The following is a 21,428-nucleotide window of genomic DNA, read 5'->3' on the forward strand; positions in this document are numbered from 1 at the left end:
AAAGAGGACCTCTTTCTTCTCAACAATAAAAAGATCACCTTTATTACCAGCTGTACATGAACACAGTGCAGAAGGCACAATTGATTTTCTAATGTACATGACAAGCCAAAATGTACATAGACGATAATTGTCGATAGAAATAATGAATAGAAAAAAAACATTTTCTGTATAGTAGTTGTAAAAAAATAAAAATGGAAAAACCAGAACAAGAGAAGCTGCTTTAATTCAAATGTTTTTTTGTTTTCTGCTACTCAAATGGTTAGTTCGTTCTCTCTCCCCGCTGTATTACATTCATGTCAAACTGCTGAAGTCGCCAGAGCTTTCCCTCCATCTCTACTCCAACAGTCCATCTGGGTAGGCCTGTTATTGTGTTTCATGCTATAGAAAACATTCAAGTAATAGTTCAGCGATTTGACATATTAAGATTTGTTTCCTTACCCTGAAAGCCGTCTATGGACAAGGGGAGTGCCTACAATCCACACTATTAGCATTTGGGGATCATTTCCCTGTCTAAGTAAATCTCCCCTGTTTCATGTGTTAAATGTCATGTCCAAATCATTGCTGCCTCCTTGTCCATAGACTGCTTTAAAAGGTATGGAAACATATCTAAAATCATTGAACTATCCCTTTAACCACTTGTGATCCATATCAGAGCACATAATGCTCAGTGCACCAAGTCACAATGTGACACGCAGAATACAGAAATATACAATAAAATTAACACTTAAAAAACGGGAGATTTTCAAAACTTGAAATTTCACCTCAAAGCCTTATCGGTTGGTTTTTAAGAAAGCAGATTTCTGAATGTGTGTTAATAATCCTACTGAAAGTTTTGACCTCTACTGTATTGTAAATAGAACTGTGTTAAAAAGAACATATATAAAAGGGACATATATAAAAGGGACAGTGGCACTAAAACTGTTGTGGGGTAGACTGTCTCAGGGTGGGTAGGGGTAGTACAGAAAAACTCATTAGTGACTGTCTTTGGAACTTCTCCTGGATTTCTCATAATCAGAGTCTCTCCTGCTGTGTTTGTGATGGTTCCCGTGGTCACCGTCGCTATGGTGCCGTTCTTTCCTCCTGTCACCGTGGCGCTCGTCTTTAGAGTGGTGCCGGCTCCCTCTGTGGTGAGAAGAAGAGTCTTTACTCCGGTCTCGCTCTCTGCTCCGGCTTCTATCCCGTTTCTTTCCCCTCTCCCGGCTGTGGTTCCGGCTCTTCTCTCCGTGACGGGACTCACTGTGGTTCCGGTGACGGTACTGGTCCCGGTCCTCCTTCTTGTGGCCCGACCCGGGCTGCCTGTCCCAGGGGTCGCTGTACAGAAGCCTCTCTGCTGCCCCCTTCTGGTCCTCTTTGGCAGCGGCGGATGGGGGCAGGTTCAGGTTGGGATTGGACGACTCAGCGGAGGCAAACCTCTGAGGGTCACCACCGTAAGCTAACGGTAGCCCCCCAGGAAAAGAGTTGGGAGACGTGGGACCGGGACCAGGTTGAGCCCACTGTGTGATTCCAGCGTGATTCTGCATCTGAGGTGGTGGGTACATCATAGGTGGTGGGGGGCCAGTAGGGTAGCTGAAGTTGGTGGGTAGCTGGGGCGGGTGCTGGAAAGGTGGCGGTGCGGTGTTACCGAAGGGGGGGATAGGTGGTGGTGGCTGGTACTGGAAGTCTACAGGAGGTCCTCCAGTCTGGGGGGGGATGGGACCATAGGGACCAGCCTGTAGTGGGCCATGGTCTGGAGGTGGGGGGTGTCTGTAGTGGTGGGAAGGGTATCCGTGTTGAGCTGCCATAGGACGATACTTCCTGGTGGTTAGAACAGGTACTGGTTGGGGGTGATCCTGTGATCCTGCTGATTGGACAGCAGTTGGTTCTTCAGTCATATTGGAATACGCAGAGCTTTTCTTCAGGATTCCACTTAGAAGGGGTTTCGGTGTGGTGACAATTTCCTCGACAGAAGTGTTGGATGTGGCTGTAGGACACAAGAGAGTGGGCATCTCTTCTTTGGATTTGTCCTTTTCGCACAACGCCAAATCTCCTTTGTTTGGCAAGACGTCACTGTTGGGATCTGTGGAGAGGCTGGCCAGGAACGACTCCGTCGAGACATCTGGAGGTTTGTCTTTCAGAGAGACTGACGGGCCACGGTAAGCCACACCCTCCTCTTCTTTCGCTAACGCGTTGTTGTTAGCGGTAGGCATTTCAGCCAGGCTGGAAGACACAGGCTCCTCTGCTTTGACCAGTTTGGGTTCCCTCTTCTTAATGACAAAACCAGTCTGTCTGTGAGCACCAGCGGTGGGACTCTTAATGGTGGTGGAGCTTCCTGGAGTGGTGGCTGCTCCTCCGTCAGCCTTGGAGGCCTGTGGACCCGGGGGCTCTCGACCGTCATCACCCAGTAGTGGAGGGTTACCTGGGAAAAGAAGGAGCAAGCCGAAACATAAGGTGTGGTTTAAAGACATGTTGCTATTATGAGTTGAAAGAAAAATAAACACAAAAGCTTCAATTGCAAATGGTGTTCAAGTGAGTGCAGGCCTTTTTTGTGTTTCGGTTTACCTGAGAAGTCCGGCAGGGGCAGAAGCTCTCCGCCCCAACTACGCAACACCCCCGGAAGGAAACGTAGTGGTTGGTACCCCTCTTCAGTATCTTCACCTTCAGCTTTCTCAGAGAAGTCTGTACTAGACTGTTCTGCTGTGACCACTTCCTCAGCTGTGTTCAGCAATGGTATCTCTTCTCTGTCCCTTTCTTTTGTACTTGGAGCACACAGAGAGGAGATGTAAGAGTCCTCCTCCTGGGTAACTTCTTGGTCCTTTACGGTGACGGTAGTAGTCGTCGTCTCGGGTTTGCTCTCCGGTATGAACCTGGCCGTTTCGTTGATGTCCACGGGCAGGAAGTCACGTTTAGGCCTCTGGCGGATGATCAGGCCCAGCAGGAGGTTGGGGCGGTTGTTTTCCAGTCCTGTTAAACAGCAACACCGATGAAAAGCAGAGTTAAAAATTGTTGAAGTAAATATAATGAAATCATAAATTAAATACATTAAAACACATTTTATAAATGAAATATTGGTTGGCCACACCCATGTATTATTTAGACAGTCCATTCAGAATAGATTCTTATTTGCAAAGACAACCTAATAACATCAAAGGAAAAGCACAATTAAAAGTAGGCAAAGTAAATGTTTTTAGATAAAGCATCATGATTATCATTGTGAGTGAGTATTGCGCATATTCCATCAAAAAGGTAAATGGGGTCATGAAACATCATGGGTCGGTTTCCCAGACCCAGATTATTAGCTAGAGCAGGGATGGCCAAACCTTTTGGCTCCAGGGCCACACCGGGATTTCCAAATTCAACAGAGGTCTGCACATTTTTTGGGGGACCAATTGTCAAAATCTATTTGTGGGCCTGAAAAAGGGCAGTTATTTTAAAATATATAAGTACATTATAATTTCTACATACTTTATCTACTTTTAGATGTTAAAGTGTGGCCAGGAGTGTTTAAAATATATATATATTAAAATATATTTTTATTTTTATTTACTCAAACCTCTCGCGGACCGGATTAAATGGGTTTACTAGCCGGACCCATAGTTTGCCCAGCCCTGAGCTAGAAGCTTCATAAAAACGAAATTGTTTTAAGTGAGAAGTAGGCATTGGTCCAAAGCTGAAGAATTAAGAATTCACGAGCACCACAATGCCTACTCCACCCATGCTCTACCAAGGTTTTCCAGCACACAGCTTTGACCTACTACAGTAGCTATGTTGGTCTATTGTACTTCAAACTATGTATATGCAGGTTGCTTGGTATTCAAACCTTCTCAAACAGCCTGGGTGGAGTAGACATTGTGGTGCTCGTGAATTTCCTTTATTTTCGGCTTCAGACCAATGCCTACTACGAGTTGCTCAACCCGGTGCTAGAACGTTAGGCTTCGGCTGAAAAATATGTTAGCATTGTCAGAAATGCTACAAAAAGGTAGCACATCGTTGGTTCTTAAATGGACAGAAATGGGCACGTGAGTGTCTTGGAATGGCCTAGTCAAAGCCCAGACCTCAATCCAATTGAGAATCTGTGGTATAACTTAAAAGATTGCTGTACACCAGCGGAACCCATCCAACTTGAAGGAGCTGGAGCAGTTTTGCCTTGAAGAATGGGCAAAAATCCCAGTAGCTAGATGTGCCAAGCTTATAGAGACATACCCCAAGAGACTTGCAGCTGTAATTGATATGGGGGGGGGTGAATAGTTATGCACGCTCAAGTTCTGTTTTTTTTGTCTTATTTCTTGTTTGTTTAACAATAAAACATATTTTGCATCTTCAAAGTGGTAGGCATGTTGTGTAAATCAAATGATACAAACCCCCCAAAAAAATCAATTTTAATTCCAGGTTGTAAGGCAACAAAATAGGAAAAATGCCAAGGGGGGTGAATACTTTCGCAAGCCACTGTAGTACATCGTTGGTTCTTAAATGGACAGAAATGGGCAGGTGAGAGCGATAAATTATAAAATGTAACACAAACTGCTGCACCTACACTGCCTTCAAAAAGTATTCACACCCCTTTACTTTTTCCACATTTTGTTGTGTTACTGGCGGAGATGTTTTCTTCACTGGCCTACACACAATACCCCATAATGTCAAAGTGGAATTATGTTTTTCAAAATGTTTAGAAATTAATTTAAAATGAAATGTCAACAAGTATTCAACCCCTTTGTTATGGCAAGCCTAAATAAGTTCAGGAGTAAAAATGTACTTAACAAGTCACATTATACGTTGTATGGACTCACTCTGTGTGCAATAATAATGTTTAACATGATTTTTGAATGACTACCTCATCTCTGTACCGCACACATACAATTATATGTAACGTCTCTGTCGAGCAGTGAATTTCAAACAGATTAAACCACAAAGACCAAGGAGGTTTTCCAATGCCTCGTAAAGAAAGGGAACCTATTGGTAGATGAGTTAAGCATGGTGACGTTATTAATTACACTTTGGATGGTGTATCAATACACCCAGTCACTACAAAGATACAAGCGTCCTTCCTAAATCAGTTACTGGAGAGGAAGGAAACCGCTCAGGGATTTCACCATGAGGCCAATGGTGACTTTAAAAAACAGTTACATAGTTTAATGGCTGTGATAGGAGAAAACTAAGGATGGATCAACAACATTGTAGTTACTCCACAATACTAACCTAATTGACAGAGTGAAAAGAAGGAAGCCTGTACAGAATAAAAATATTCCAATACATGCAACAAGGCACTAAAGTAATACTATAAAAAATTTGGCAAAGCAATTAACTTTACATCCTGAATACAAATCCAATACCACACATTACTGAATACCACTCTCCATATTTTCAAGCATAGTGGTGGCTGCATCATGTTATGGGTATGCTTGTAATTGTTAAGGACTGGGGAGTTTTTCAGGATAAAAAAAGAAACGTAATGGAGCTAAGCACAGGCAAAATCCTAGAGGAAAACCTGGTTCAGTCTGTTTCCACAAGACAATGGGAGATGAATTCACCTTTCAGCAGGACAATAACCTAAAACACAAGGCCAAATCTACACTGGAGTTGATTACCAAAAACTTTAAAAGAAGACAGTGAATGTTCCTAAGAGGTCGAGTTACAGTTTTGGCTTAAATCTACTTTAAAATCTCTGGCAAGGCCTGAAAATGGTTCTCTAGCAATGATCAACAACCAATTTGACAGAGCTTGAAACATTTGAAAAGAATAAATGGGCAAATATTGTACAATCCAGGTGTGGAAAGCTCTTAGATTTACCCAGAAAGACTCGCAGCGGTAGTTACTGCCAAAGGTGCTTCTACAAAGTATTGACTCAGGGGTGTAAATACTTATGTAAATGATATATTTCTGTATTTCATTATTAAAAATGTCGAAAAACATGTTTTCATTATGGGGTATTGTGTGTAGATGGATGAGACTAAATATTTTGAATCAATTTTGAAATTCAGGCTGTAACAACAAAATGTGGAATAAGTCAAGGGATATGAACACTTTCTGAAGGCACTGTCCAAACTTAGTCAATCCTAAATTTTTTAAGCCCAACGGTCACTTTATGGACGCTATAGTCTCAATTTAATCCGACGTCTAGAATTTGAACAGCACAAAAATATACTCTAAAAAACGGCATTGCTAACGACCCTGTTAATGATCCGGTATGTGGTTCTCGGTAACGGCCGATGACCAAAGGCGGGGAGTGTGTTGTGTGCCTGCAATCAAGTTGATTTGCACATTTTCATCGACATTGATGTCATATTGAAATTACCATCGAGCCCCCACAATAATTATTGGACTAGAAAGAGCTTTCAACAGAGACTCTATTGAGCGTTTCAGTCTAGGAGTAGGCTTGATCTGGATCTGGGAAACCAGTACCAGATTAACCCAAGATATATTATTTGTTTATTAGGATCTCTTTTAGCCAATGAAAGTATATTATTCCAATATACAGTAAGTAGAGAGAGTTGTTGGTTGTTACCTGGGCCGTCAAAGGGAACCAGTTGGTGTGGGACTTTCTCAATGGCGCCCAAGGGGATGAGATACATGTCTTTGACTTGTTTCAGGTTGTTGGCGACCACGCCGAAGCGTTTACGGCTACTGAAGTAGGCATAGAGCAGAGTGTAGTGGATCTCATCCTCGTCGGTCTCAGGGGAAAAACGAATCAAACACACCTCCTAAAAGAAAAAAGACCCAAATAATGAGGAAGGAAATTCTATTTAACTCAGTTCATTTAATTGTATACATTTTTTTTTAACCTTTATTTAACCAGTGAGTTAAGAACAAATTCTTATTTACAATGACTGACTTAAGTGTCAGGGACCATGTACAATTAAAACAAATCTCAGATGAAATTTGATGCATTGTACCCTTAGACATAGCTATCAGCTAGACAGCTACTATTCATCTCCAGTTCAGGCACAGATTGTCTTGGAAAGATTAATATGTAAATGTATGCATGCATGACTACATAGCTTTGGATAAAAGTGTCTGCTAAATGGAATATTACATTTGTATATCATCATTATACTTGCTCTCTTGGGTCTAGGCCAGGTTACTGTAAAAACTATGACAACTTCTGATGTATAAATTTCAAGCAGGTGAACGTACCTTTGTTCCAGTGGCTCTGATCTTGTCCAAGTAGTCCCATACGATCTGTGGGGAGATCCTCCCACCCACCTGGAAACTCTCCGGCAGATCCTGATAACAGGGATTATCACCATGAGCATTTCATCCAATTATTATTATTATCCGATTTTATTGGGGGGGGGGGGGGGGGTGCACCGATGACAACCCTGGGGATAACACACTAAAGCAATTCCACTTGTTTCCAACGTGGTCCCCCATTCAAAGGGTAGGAAGAATGACTCTTTACTCACCAAAGTAACAACACAGTGTAGTCAAAGACTTAGTAACTTAGTTGCAGTAATGATCTGGTTACCTATAACTATAAAACTTTTTTTTTTTAAACATATTTATTAACTTATTCCGGATATCTTCGGAACTACCCACAATGCACTATTTCTCAACGTTTTATGGTAGGACCTACTCTGTGCTACAGAGTTTGTATGCTAGCTCGGTAAGCCACAACTCATGCTCTTCACAGACTTTGTGGCTGTGTTATGAAGAACATGTCAGTGTGTTATCTAGTGGGAACCTGTAAGCACTGCAGGCTCTGGTGCCTTCTTGCCGTGGGCTCAAAACTAAAGAGAAAATCATACCTGCTTGCTCTAATTATGTAACGGTGGTACCTCATCTGTTCGCCTTTTCGGCATGTTCTCTGTGAAGTAGGCTACAGGAGTTTAACTTTTTCCACCTTGGCTTAGTGCTAGCGCGCTAGCTAACTGACATCTGGAATCTATCTATTTGGGATTTTTCTCACTATAGCTATTGGATTTTCCCTGACACTTACCATCATGTAAGTCTCTGCTCTTTTGATCTTCGGTTATGTTCTAACTGGTCTCCAGTAGTTGGGCTCTAACATGCCGACCATAGCCGTGCTGGTTGGCTAGGCTAATAGCTAACGTTTGTTGGCTAAATAGCTAACGTTAGCTGGCTGGTTAGCTTGCTGCCTAAGATAGCTATATGCAGTTAACTCTTTGATATATTTAGTTAGATGGCTTTATGTACATTGCCTTCAGAAAGTATTCACACCCCTTTACTTTCTCCACATGTTGTTACAGCCTGAATTTAAAATGGATTAAATGGACACACACACACACTACCCCATAATGTCAAAGTGGAATTATGTTTTCGGAAATTTTTACAAATGTATTCCAACATCTACTGGTGATTTTACAACAGTTAAGAGTTTAATGGATGTGATAGGAGAAAACTGAGGGTGGATCAACCACACTGTACCTAATTGACAGAGTAAAAAGGAGGAAGCCTGTACAGAATAAAACATATTCCAAAACATGCATCCTGTTTGCAATAAGGCACTAAAGTAAACCTGCAAAAAATGTGGGAAAGAAATTAACTTTATGTCCTGAATACAAAGCGTTATGTTTGGGGCAAATCCAACACAACACTGAGTGCCACTCTTCATATTTTCAAGCATGGTGGTGGCTGCATCAGGTTATGGGTACGCTTGTCATCGGCAAGGACTAGGGAGTTCTTTAGGATAAAAATAACCGGAATAGAGCTGCTTTCCAACAGTAGGCTGGTAGGGATAATGTTAGCAGGCTAGTTAATTTGTAACAATACATTCATAAAGTATTTGCTTGTAAGTTGGCTGAAAATTACTTTGAAACCAGTGATCATAAGTGCAAACTATTTGGTTTAATTTGAAGTTATATACATTTGAAGTTATTTCTGTTGTAGTTTACATTATAGGGAATAGGCTGGCTTTGCCAGGTTCTCTGTATCACACCCTGGAAAAATATTTTCCCACATGACTTCGGCATTCTGATCGGTTTTATGTAATAACTCCAAAAATAGAAAAGTGAGGTGTAACTTTGCATTGGGATTGCATTCTCGTGCATATACTAATGCAAATCCATATGCTATCTACCCTTCAACTTGATAGTTTGTTGAGTTGTTAATATAAATGGCATTTACAAAAGAAAAGGGCATTCCATAACTAGAAAATCGAAATGCTGTGTTGGTAACACTTTAGCACTTTAATGAATAAGCATTAAGAAGATTTATAAAACAATTAATTATTAAAGTATTTAACGCATTACATTTAATTAAAGCATAAAAAAAAAATATATGCATTATACGAATGAATAAACATTTATAAGTGGTTTTACCTCTGTGAGGTGGTCCAGGACTCCTGATACAGGGAAGGCTTTAGTGAGGAGCTTGGCCACAGCAGGCATGTTAACCAGCCCTCTCCATAGTGACTGCAGGTTGGACAGGAAGGAAGCCTCGCCATCTCTGCCACTCATAGACACTGACCTGGAGGCCAGGAATACAAACACAACTTTAGAATAACCCTGCACTTAATTATGGGTTTATTGGTCATTTAATAATATTAATATACATTTTCTAAATACATTCAGAATGGTCGCGTAACTAACTCAACACCGCTTAACTTCAGATGTTATTTTTTTGTATGACAGAATTACATTGATAGCCTTTGTGATTCTATCACAAGGAGGAGAATGATGGAGGACAATATGGCCACTGTGCTAGTGCTTTGCCTGCTCTTTGGGCTGTAGGCCGGGTATACTGGAAAAGCACTAACATCTGCCGACTGACTGGATGGCTGGGTAATTGACCGATTGATCCACGTACCTCCCCTCGTAGTTGGAGAAGACTTTGGCGCTGAGGAGGCTCTCCTCTAGGACTTTGAGGTGAAGGTCGTCGTCCTTAGCAGACGAGGAGGAGGGTGTGTTCTCGGTCTGTCCCTCTGTAGAGGTGGAGGTAGTGGACGGTGTGTTCTTGGTCCCTCCCTCTGTAGAGGTGGAGGTAGTGGACCATCTCCTCACTACAGTAGTGGCCACTTTCACCACTTTGGTAGGAGCCTCCTCCACAGGTGGAGCCATACGACCTTCATGAATTACAATTCCATTAGTCCAATAGAAAACCACTGGTAAGACTTGACTTAAAGCCACAATCCTGGGTTTGTGGGGCTCATTCGCCGTGTTCACCTTTTCTCCCCGTCTAATCTATCTCCCCTCTACTTCCATTCTATCTGATCAAGCATCAACACATAATCTATAGTACTTCCACTATCCTTAAAAACCAAAACCAGAAACGGAAAGAACAGAATCAGAGCCTACCTGTGCAGATCTTGCAGTTGAGGTCAAACAGGTGAGTCTTATGCAGACTGGTTGTATCTTGGAAAATATTGACGCTCTCTGTTGTTGTCGACGTCTTCTTCTCTTGGGGAACTTCCGCTGGCTCCTCTGTCACTTTGGGAGCAGCCACAGGCTCTGGCTGGAAGAGTTCAAACACAACAACAGTGAAGAGTTCATAAGAAATGTATGGACACACTGGGTAAAATGTCAATTGTATTTCCTTGATTCCTCATTGTCCTCTCTGATGCGTGTTAAGGAGGCAAGGAGAGATGAGGGCGTGTTAATTTGAGTAAATACAATTGAGATTCACCCATAAATGATTAAAAAAGGTATGAACTATTTCTTAGGAAGAGAACATGCTCAACTCTAAATCCTCTTGAACCAAAAATCCAGGTGGTCAATAAAGGTGTTAGGAGCATATGCAGTGTGTGGGCCATTCTGTTTATGTGTCCTACGTTTATAAGGATGTGCCTATGACTAAGGCCGTAATACAGTCACCGTAACAGCCCTACCTATGACCACTAACTTTTCTAGAAGCCAAAATATATCACAGAAAAGTGAGAAAAGGCCAGAACTCACTTGAATATGAAGCGGTGTGTTTCTCTACATCAGCTATGTCTTACCTCCGGCTCTGTGGCTTCTGGTGCCTTCCCAGACTCCTGGCTCTCGATCTCTATCTCTCCTTTGTGTGTGATCTTGGTGATGGGTCGCCTCTCCGCCTCTCTCTGCTCCTTCTCAATCATCTCAATCGCCTGGGGGGGTGAAAGGTCCTTTATAGTTCAGGTCACACAAACCGTTTTAACTTGTCAACAATAAATCAATATGATTTGGTGTGATATGACTAAGTTTAATTTATAGGGAGGTGTGATCAACCAATGAGGTAAGCTACTCTCATTCTACAATGCCTTTTCTATTAACTGTTTTTAGGGCAGCTTTACCGGACATAGATTAAGCCTCGTCAGGGACTGAAAAGCACACTCAATAGGGAATCTCCACTGAAAGGGTTATTTAGTCCAGAAGTAAACTTAATCTGTCTGGGAAACATGTCCTTAGAGTATTAGTCAAATACTTTGAAGGAGGGCAGGCAGTGTGTTTCAGTGCTGAAGGAGGACAGGCAGTGTGTTTCAGTGTTGAAGGAAGATAGGCAGTGTGTTTGAGTGTTGAAGGCGGGCAGGCAGTGTGTTTGAGTGTTGAAGGCGGGCAGGCAGTGTGTTTGAGTGTTGAAGGAGGGCAGGCAGTGTGTTTCAGTGTTGAAGGAGGGCAGGCAGTGTGTTTCAGTGTTGAAGGATGGCAGGCAGTGTGTTTCAGTGTTGAAGGAGGGCAGGCAGTGTGTTTCAGTGTTGAAGGATGGCAGGCAGTGTATTTCAGTGTTGAAGGAGGGCAGGCAGTGTGTTTGAGTGTTGAAGGAGGGCAGACAGTGTGTTTCCGTGTTGAAGGAAGACAGGCAGTGTGTTTCAGTGTTGAAGGAGGACAGGCAGTGTGTTTCAGTGTTGAAGGAGGACAGGCAGTGTGTTTCAGTGTTGAAGGAGGACAGGCAGTGTGTTTCAGTGTTGAAGGCGGGCAGGCAGTGTGTTTGAGTGTTGAAGGAGGGCAGGCAGTGTGTTTCAGTGTTGAAGGAGGGCAGGCAGTGTGTTTCAGTGTTGAAGGAGGGCAGGCAGTGTGTTTGAGTGTTGAAGGAGGGCAGGCAGTGTGTTTGAGTGTTGAAGGAGGGCAGGCAGTGTGTTTGAGTGTTGAAGGAAGACAGGCAGTGTGTTTCAGTGTTGAAGGAGGACAGGCAGTGTGTTTCAGTGTTGAAGGAGGACAGGCAGTGTGTTTCAGTGTTGAAGGAGGACAGGCAGTGTGTTTCAGTGTTGAAGGAAGACAGGCAGTGTGTTTCAGTGTTGAAGGAGGACAGGCAGTGTGTTTCAGTGTTGAAGGAGGACAGGCAGTGTGTTTCAGTGTTGAAGGAGGACAGGCAGTGTGTTTCAGTGTTGAAGGAGGACAGGCAGTGTGTTTCAGTGTTGAAGGAGGACAGGCAGTGTGTTTCAGTGTTGAAGGAGGACAGGCAGTGTGTTTCAGTGTTGAAGGAGGACAGGCAGTGTGTTTCAGTGTTGAAGGAGGACAGGCAGTGTGTTTCAGTGTTGAAGAAGGACAGGCAGTGTGTTTCAGTGTTGAAGGAGGACAGGCAGTGTGTTTCAGTGTTGAAGGAGGACAGGCAGTGTGTTTCCGTGTTGAAGGAGGACAGGCCGTGTTTCAGTGTTGAAGAATGGACAGGCAGTGTGTTTCAGTGTTGAAGGAGGACAGGCCGTGTTTCAGTGTTGAAGAAGGACAGGCAGTGTGTTTCAGTGTTGAAGGAGGACAGGCAGTGTGTTTCAGTGTTGAAGGAGGACAGGCAGTGTGTTTCAGTGTTGAAGGAGGACAGGCAGTGTGTTTCAGTGTTGCTTACGTGGCGATTCTCTCTTTGTCTCCATGCAGCCAGTTCCTTTGAGGCTAGTTCCTCGGGACTCATCCTTATCAAAGTGCCAGGAGAAATCTCTCCTTTCAGGACCCTCTTGAATAACACCTGAAATACACAAGTTATAAAGTCATTTATACCCAAGTTATAGTACCGGAGCTTGATATCTAGGTGAACTGATATCAAAATGTATTTTACATTATGTTTGCGTTTTATACGTTTCATGTAGTTAACGTTCAAGCGTATCTCATTTCAAGACCAAGTACCTACTACAAGCTGTGAGAAAATCCAGTATAACATCCATACAATTGTGAGTAGTCAAAAAAATTCAAAATTCAAGAGAATTCCTTGCATAAAAATTGTTAACATAACTTACATTGTTTTTGGTGTCTTTGAGGTTGAACATCAAGCTCCGGTACTTGCTCTTGTATTTGCAGTCTGTGTCTCTGTAGAACGCAAACAGCTCTCTCTCAGTCTTCTTAGCCACCTCAGCAGCCTTCTCTGGTGACGCCTGGAAATCAGACTCCTTCAGCCTGAGACAACGTAGGGCACAATAGAGGATTACACAGGATCACCACCATTCTCTACGGCAAGTATGTGGACACCCCTTCAAATTAGTGGATTTGGCTATTTCAGCCAAACCTGTTTCTGACAGGTGTTTAAAATCAAGCACACAAATTTCTGCCCTGCTAGAGCTGCCCTGGTCAACTGTAAGTGCTGTTATTGTGAAGTGGAAACGTCTAGGAGCAACAATGGCTCAGCGGCGAAGTGGTAGACCACACAAGCTCACAGAACGGGACCGCCGAGTGCTGAAGCGCGTAAAAATCGTCTGTCCTCGGATGCAACACTCAATACCAAGTTCCAAACTGCCTCTGGAAGCAATGTCAGCACAATAACTGTTCGTCGGGAGCTTCATGAAATGGGTTTCCATGGCCGAGCAGCCACACCCAAGCTTAAGATTACCACGCACAATGCCAAGCGTCGGCTGGAGTGGTGTAAAGTTCGCCACCATTGGACTCTGGAGCAGTGGAAACGCGTTCTCTGGAGTGATGAATCACGCTTCACCATCTGGTAGTCCGACAGAAGAATCTGGGTTTGGCGGATGCCAGAAGAACACTACCTGCCTCAATGCATAGTGCCAACTGTACAGTTTGGTGGAGGAGGAATAATGGTCTGGGGCTGTTTTTCATGGTTCAGGCTAGGCCCCTTAGTTCCAGTGAATGGAAATCTTAACGCTACAGCATACAATGACATTCTAGACAATTCTGTGCTTCCAACTTTGTGGCAAAAGTTTGGGGAAGGCCCTTTCCTGTTTCAGCATGACAATGCCCCATGCACAAAGCGAGGTCCATACAGAAATGGTTGGTCGAGATCGTGTGGTAGGATTTGACTGGCCAGCACAGAGCCCTGACCTCAACCTCATCGAACACCTTTGGGATGAATTGGAACGCTGACTGCGAGCCAGGCCTAATCGCCCAACATCAGTGCCCGACCTCACTAAAGCTCTTGTGGCTGAATGGAAGCAAGTCCCCGCAGCAATGTTCCAACATCTAGTGGAAAGCCTTCCCAGAAGAGTGGAGGCTGTTATAGCAGTAAAAGGGGGAACCAACTCTATATTAATGCCCATGATTTTGGAATGAGATGTTTAACGAGCAGGTGTCCACATACTTTTGGCCATGTAGTGCATCATCCAACTGTTATAATGGTTATTAGACTAAACAGATTCCATCTGACTGTTATGTGTTTATAATGTTATGCTACTGTTATAGCATGTTTAATTACCTCTTCAGGAGGATGTCCTTCAGGGTAAGGGTTATGCTACTGTTATAACATGTTTAATTACCTCTTCAGGAGGATGTCCTTCAGGGTAAGGGTTATGTTACTGTTATAGCATGTTTAATTACCTCTTCAGGAGGATGTCCTTCAGGGCGTCACGGACGCTCCGTCTGATGTGGTCAACAGACACGGGTTTCTTAGAGGAGGAAGACGACACCTTGGGCCTCTTGGTCTCCTGTTTGACTGCCACTCCTAACGGGACACAGCCACAGACAGTAGGAGACATCGCAGAGTAGGGCATGTTCATTAGGGCACCTTGTAGTAAAACATTTTGGAAAACGAAAACAAGCGTTTCTTATTGGACAAATTCAGATTCACCCTCCTGGTTTTGGCGTCCATTAACATCCCCTCCCCCTTTTCCAGTTTCATGCCTATTGAACCCGACTCCTGTGAGGGACATGGACAGCAGAACGTAGAGGCACACTACACAACAACAGTAAAACACACCTGATTTCTGCGTTGAATCTTTGACTTCAGTTGACTGCCTTCTTTCCACAGAGTCCTATGTTACGGAGTGAGACACAGACGCAGAATATCTCCTCAGTGAGACTAAAAAAATAATCTTAGAAAGTCAATAGTACATTAAAATGTTTGTTTTTCTTGGTGGGCAGGGGGGTTGTGCATGATGGTACTGAAAACATAAGGACATTTAAAATGGTGGTTAAGACAGATGTTGAATAGAATCACCATGGTAACCTAACACCCTTCCTTCCATGTGTACCCATGCAGGGAAGAGGACAACCAGCCCTTGAGTAGTGCCAACACTGGCTTTCATACATATCAGCTGAATAAGCTGAAGAGGACAACATCTGCATCACTACATTTCATCAATGGTAGGGCTTGTTGAAGATAATGTTACTAAAACATTTATTGGGTGTTAAATGTAAGATTTTGACAACAGATAATATGCATATAAAGGTTTATCATCAAATCTCTTCTCATAGGATTTAATATCATAAATATGCACTGACCCGATGGTAATCCATTATGTTACAGCTCCATTTAAGATTATTATAATATTCTTATCCGTTCTTCAGGCCTACATTAAATGTACAAAAATATATATTTAAAGCATTCAATGCAGACTACTAGCAGGGTGAACCTTACCTTTCTGAAGGGCCTGACTCCCCCGGAGGTGACAGGATGTGGGGACGGCTGTTTCTGCTTGGCGGCCATCTTGTTGTCCTGGGTCTCAGAGGGCTTCTGCTGTCCCTCTGTCCTGGCCTCCCCCTGCACAGCACCACCTGGCTCCTAATGAGGAGAAGAAGAAGATAAATAACATTAAAATGTTATTATTAATATATATCTATATTATTTTAGTCCTTTCAGGACACCATACATTAAAAATACATTAAAATCAAAGCGCAAGTTAAAATAAACTTTGAGCTAGTGCAACTTAAAATCAATTCACAGACCTTGCAGCACTTCAGAGAAATATACTCCCTTCTCCATTAAAAAGTCCATTAAAATCTAAACCCACAGACCTTGGTGTTGGTGTACTGGTGCTTGGCGCAGCACTTCAGACAGATATACTCCTGGTCCTCCTCCTCCATCTGCTTCACCTTGGCCAGGTCCAGACCCGCACAGTCCCCATGGAACCAGTCATCACAGTGCCCACAGCCCACCATGAACCTGAACAGAACAAAAACCCACAAAACAAACCTATGTTTAGAAGAACACGAGCTCACTTCCCAGGGAATATTCTACATGTTCCATTGTTGTAATTTAGCCTAAGATGTAACAACTTAGTAATAACAGGTTTACAATGTTGCATAAGTACTACATTTTCTATTCAACTCTCATCACTTTGGTATGCAAAGAACACTAGTCTTACTTGTTACTATGAGGTTTCTTGCACAACCCACAGTTCTTGTTTGGATCCCACACAACGGTCTCGCTGTTTGCGGGTTCCTTCTCTGGTCCCTTCCCGGATTCTTTAGCCTGTTCTTCCTCGCTGGTTTCCTTCTTCACGACGGCAGGAGCGTTGTCGGGGATGAAGAGCTGTGGTTCCTCCACGGAGATGCTTCTGCTGACGTTCCTGCTTCTCTGTTTCTGAAGAGACTTGTCTGGCTTCTTCACTTTAGGTTCGTCTTCCTCCTCCTCCTCCGATGTCTCCTTCTGAGGATTGGCAGGTTTACATGGTGTCCATCCAAACTGGGGTTGTGGTTGGGCTTCGGCCACGTGAGCGTTGGACGGTTTGGTTGTAGTCGTCGTCCCTTGCGACATACCAGGAGGACGCTTTCCAGACGGCAGTGTTTTTTTGACCGGACCGCCGCGACCCATGTCAGGTAATCTCTGCTTTAGTTTCACAGGACGTCCGTCTTGCGTCCTCTGAATCTTAGGGCCGGGTTGAGCTGGGTTAAATTCACCTGGCCTTTTCAAGGACATGATGACTTGCTTGGCTTTCATTTCGTCCATATTGTACATTTTGCCTCTCTGATGGAGCTTCTTCCCCAGGGCGTGTTGTTGGGTTCCTTTGGGCCCCTTACCTATGCTGCTTGGTCGACCAGCTACCAGGTGCTTGTTCTTAGCAGAGGACAGTGCTGACAGCTTCGGCTTGGGCTGCTGCTCTTTGGCTGGATTATTAGCGGTAGGAACTTTGCTGTTTGGCAGGTGCTGCCGCGCTGCCTTCTTGCTACTGGCATCTTTCCTCACCCCCGCTGGATCATGCTTCTGAGAATCGCTTTGGTCGTCGAGTTTGGTCTCGGCCGAGCAAGAATCTCCTAGAAGCGCCCCGTTGGAGGCCTGAACGTCATTGGGGTTCACGTAAGGTCCTAGCCCTAGGGGCAAGTCGTCAGCACAGTACTTCACCAAGAGCTGAGCAGCACCCACACCCCCTCCACTCCCTGGCGTGGGATTCTGTATGTGTAACGGTTCCTCTTGCACCATCGTGTATTCCATCCCCTCACCGTACAGCGAACCATCCTCATAGCAGGCGTCAGTGTTTTCAGTTGATGTGAAAGCAGTAAAAGAGGGTCCCGGGAGAAGCTCGATTTTGAAACCCCCGAAAGTGACCGTCAACCTCTGTAACACGACGACGGGGTTCATCGACGATCCCAAGTCAAGGTGGTTGATATTCACCCTGCCGCCACCCAGGTAAAGCTCTCTCCTTAACTCGTCAGCAGTAGTTATCTTCTCACTCAGAGTGGACTTCTTTCTAGGTCTCCCAGGTTTTCCCGGGGGCTTTTTGTTGTTGGAAGACCCTCTGCCAGCACTTCGCTCTGGAATGTAAAAGATGGAAACTGGAGCGTCACGCACTGACGATTCTCATTTGACAATATAAACGAAGCAATACGGCTGACAAAGTTAATTTAAAACTATGCACCACAACAATCCAGTCCTATATACATAAAGTCCTCTCCCCACCAGAGACCAAGGTTCAATCCCTGCTCTAACCCTTCACTGTTTCTCCCACCTGGCTGTCTCCCCGCTCCAACCCTTCAAACTGTTTCTCCCACCTGCCCGTCTCCCCGCTCCAACCCTTCAAACTGTTTCTCCCACCTGCCTGTCTCCCCGCTCCAACCCTTAAAATTGTTTCTCCCACCTTGCTGTCTCCCCGCTCCAACCCTTTACTGTTTCTCCCACCTGCCTGTCTCCCCGCTCCAACCCTTCAAATTGTTTCTCCCACCTGGCTGTCTCCCCGCTCCAACCCTTCACTGTTTCTCCCACCTGCCTCCCCATTCCCACCCTTTACTGTTTCTCCCACCTGCCTGTAAATTTTTTAAATGTTTTGTCATTTAGCAGACGCTCTTATCCTTATTACAGTTAGTGCATACATTATTTTTTATACTGGCCCCCCGTGGGAATCGAACCCACAACCCTGGCGTTGCAAACACCATGCTCTACCAACTGAGCTACATTCCTACCGGCCATTCCCTCCCCTACCCTGGACGACGCTGGACCAATTGTGCGCCGCCCCATGGGTCTCCCGGTCGCGGCCGGCTACAACAGAGCCTGGATACGAACCAGGATCTCTAGTGGCACAGCTAGCACTGCGATGCAGTGCCTTAGACCACTGCGCCACTCGGGAGGTAGTCTCCTGTCTCCCCACTCTGCCTGTCACGTCATAACCGTGCAAAAAAAAAAAATATATATATATATACACTCTCCTTTAAAAAACAAAAAACAAATGTAAAACGGAAATGTTGTTAACCTGGCGTAACTCCTAATGCGTATTTCCTGGGTCTGCCAACAGACCGTTTGACTTGCGGAGTCTCTGTACCAGCCAACCCACCACCAGGGGTACCGAGGATACCCTCTGTTGCACCAACATCAATATCTGCAACTACAGGGGGAGAGGAGAAGATGAGAGATTACATAATAACTTCGATTTATTTTAGAAGCATTAACAAAACATCAGTTGTTACAAATTGTGGTTTCTTTAAACACGGTCTTACAAAATAATTATATCTAGACTACAAATACCTGTTGCTCCGGCGATCTGGAAGTTGGCGTCTTCATTATCTAAGATATTGAAGTGTGAACTTGCAGATCCAAACATGGGATCTTTATCACTTAGCATGTTCCTCAGTGAGTCTCCCAGTTGGTCGACACCTGTTCCAAAGTCATTACTTGCTTCACATTCCAAGTTCTGGCCTATCAGTAAGGAGTCATCCAACTGGTCACTTGGAATCAAATGGTTGAAAGTGTCCACTACATCCATGAATGCTGTTCTCTTCCTGTCAGCTCTGCAGGAATAAGAGGATAGGATATTTACATTTACATTTAAATTTTAGTCTGCTAAATATTAATAACATAGGCTACAGTACAGACAACAGAGATGGTTCAGATTCAGAACAATCTATTTCAATCTTCAGTCACTCCATAACAAATAGGCCTCCCTAGACAGAGACAGACAGGAGTCAACAGCCATGTAGGAGAGATAGCTAGTACATTCACTTTCATGACATTTCTAAAAACAGTTCCTGTGCAGCAACTGCAAAATTGACTAGCTAAAGTTAGCTATCATTATTCAATAACAATCCATGGTGGATGACACTGGACATGTGTTGGACATTTAGTGCAGACAAGAGTAGCTGAAAGAGTAGATAGCTACTGAATAAGCAATAGCTACTGGGGATCCTAATAAACGAAAAAAAAATTAAGGAGAACGTCAGTTAGTTAGGCTACCTTGCTAAATTATATGACGTTGCTAGCTAGGTAGCTAGCAAATTAAAGAGAAATTAGCTAATACTTACTGTCAGGACTGACAGCTCCAGATAACTTCATTACAGGACTGCAAACACAATGTGTTTAGCTCCGTTTATGATACCTAGAAAGAGTCTAAAAACATAACTTTCATCAGAGTGGCAGGAATCAGATGCAGACAGGTGCACTAGCTAGTCAGTTAAAGATAGGCTAGGGGTCGTTAGCAGCTAGCTACTTCCAGTTAGCATAACAATCCAGCAATGCAGCTAACTAGCATACTTTAGCGTAACTTACCGAGGGCGAGGATATACATGCATGCATTTGCGCCAAAACTACTTTATCTTTATGATTAGCTTGTTGATGTTAGCAATGGATGCATATGTGCCATATGCAAGGTTGCATTCGTTGCAAAGTTAGCTAGGCAACTCCTGTAACTGCAGCTAAACATATTGGCTAACCAGTTACTGTAGCTAGCTAACTTAGCTAGCTGACAAACAAGCTCGTGCAGGCCTGACTGTGACAGTGACATGATAAGCTTTACTTAAAAGCACCATTCCCATAACGAAGTACTTAGCTACTTAGTTGTACAACCACAGAATACATGTAGCTAGTTAAGCATGCTCAACACAAATCATAGCCTGTAGAAATAGACTCGTTCAAAAATAAATAGGGAAGCTAACAATGTTACATGTTAGTTAGTTGGCTATCCAGCGGCGAGGAACATGATAGGCCGCGAGTTTGTTTGTAGCCTGCAGCAAGCTAGCAAATTCAGCACTGATCACGCCCCCCAATTCGTCTCATTGGACGCCTCCACTGAGGACGTTTCAATATTCACAGCGACAGAAACGTATAATGGCATTTACATTTCTCTGCGGTGTCAACGCCAGTGCATTCCCGAGCGATTCTAGTAGCTTTACACACTAGACTTCCTCGCTACGCACCGCCGCCATTCTCCCCTGCAAAGCTACTCCAAAGATGGTTATAAGTAACCCAAGATAGACCGCAGCCTGTCGTTTCCAATGGGAACAAATGAGTCATAGTGGGCAGAACCAAGAACGAGCTAGCGAGATCCAATTGGCTCGTTGTAGCACACATTTCCATATTTCCGTTAGAGAACCCCTACTCTGTGAAGTGCGCGTGTGCAAAAGCTAAATTCGCCCTTGCACTCCTTCTAAACAACGCAATTTGTAGAAACTTTGACAAAGGGTAAAGTCTACTTAACTTAGTCTACTCTGTTCGTAACATATTCTAGTTTTGGGAACAGAAAACTGTATTGAGATCAAATGTTTCATCGATGAGAACATTTGCAGAATATCGGCCAAAATCCATCTTCTCCCACTGCCGGCTACTGAGCTTCCTCTCACCACCATAGTTGGTAGTGAGTGGAAACGCCAATCGGATGCTTCACATTTATACATCTGGTGAAATATCTGTCTCATTGTTATTTTCGTGGCTACTCCGGCAAGCGACGTTAGTGTCACGTGCCTCGTGTTTACAATGGCCCACGCAACTGGCGTCAACATTGCGTGGTGTACAGAGTAAAGTGTGGATCACCAATCAATCAATCAAGCAACAAAGCACTTTTTACATCAGCAGGGAGGACTTTTACCGTTGCCTAACCCCAGTACTCCAAATAGCAGGCAGAAGCACAGAGGCAGAGAGGAGCCAGGCTCAGAGGGGAGGCCCACCAGTGGTCATGACAGAACTAGAATTACAACTAATTCTATGAGACCCACCCTCTTCCGGCTGCAGTGGGAAATGCTCAG

General features: G+C 44.0%; 1 protein-coding gene across 1 annotated transcript; it reads right to left on the reverse strand.

The window, feature by feature from the left end:
- Nucleotides 1-26: 26 nt before the first annotated feature.
- LOC311119230 (PHD finger protein 3-like) lies at nt 27-20,633 on the reverse strand. The gene is made up of 19 exons (XM_084193956.1): nt 20,526-20,633; nt 19,713-19,797; nt 18,940-19,202; nt 18,668-18,799; nt 16,349-17,735; nt 15,999-16,146; nt 15,622-15,765; nt 14,962-15,016; nt 14,583-14,706; nt 13,055-13,211; nt 12,670-12,786; nt 10,868-10,996; nt 10,227-10,383; nt 9,739-9,994; nt 9,252-9,399; nt 7,108-7,197; nt 6,479-6,674; nt 2,539-2,940; nt 27-2,395 (listed from the first exon to the last, which is right to left on the reverse strand). Exons 3-19 carry the CDS (start codon nt 19,175-19,177, stop codon nt 972-974), a joined length of 5,304 nt encoding a protein of 1,767 aa, XP_084050082.1. The 5' UTR covers nt 19,178-19,202; nt 19,713-19,797; nt 20,526-20,633; the 3' UTR covers nt 27-971.
- Between the last annotated feature and the right edge of the window lie 795 nt (nt 20,634-21,428).

This window comes from Coregonus lavaretus, assembly GCF_964263955.1.
Source record: "Coregonus lavaretus genome assembly, contig: HAP1_SCAFFOLD_347, whole genome shotgun sequence".
NCBI lineage: Eukaryota > Metazoa > Chordata > Actinopteri > Salmoniformes > Salmonidae > Coregonus > Coregonus lavaretus.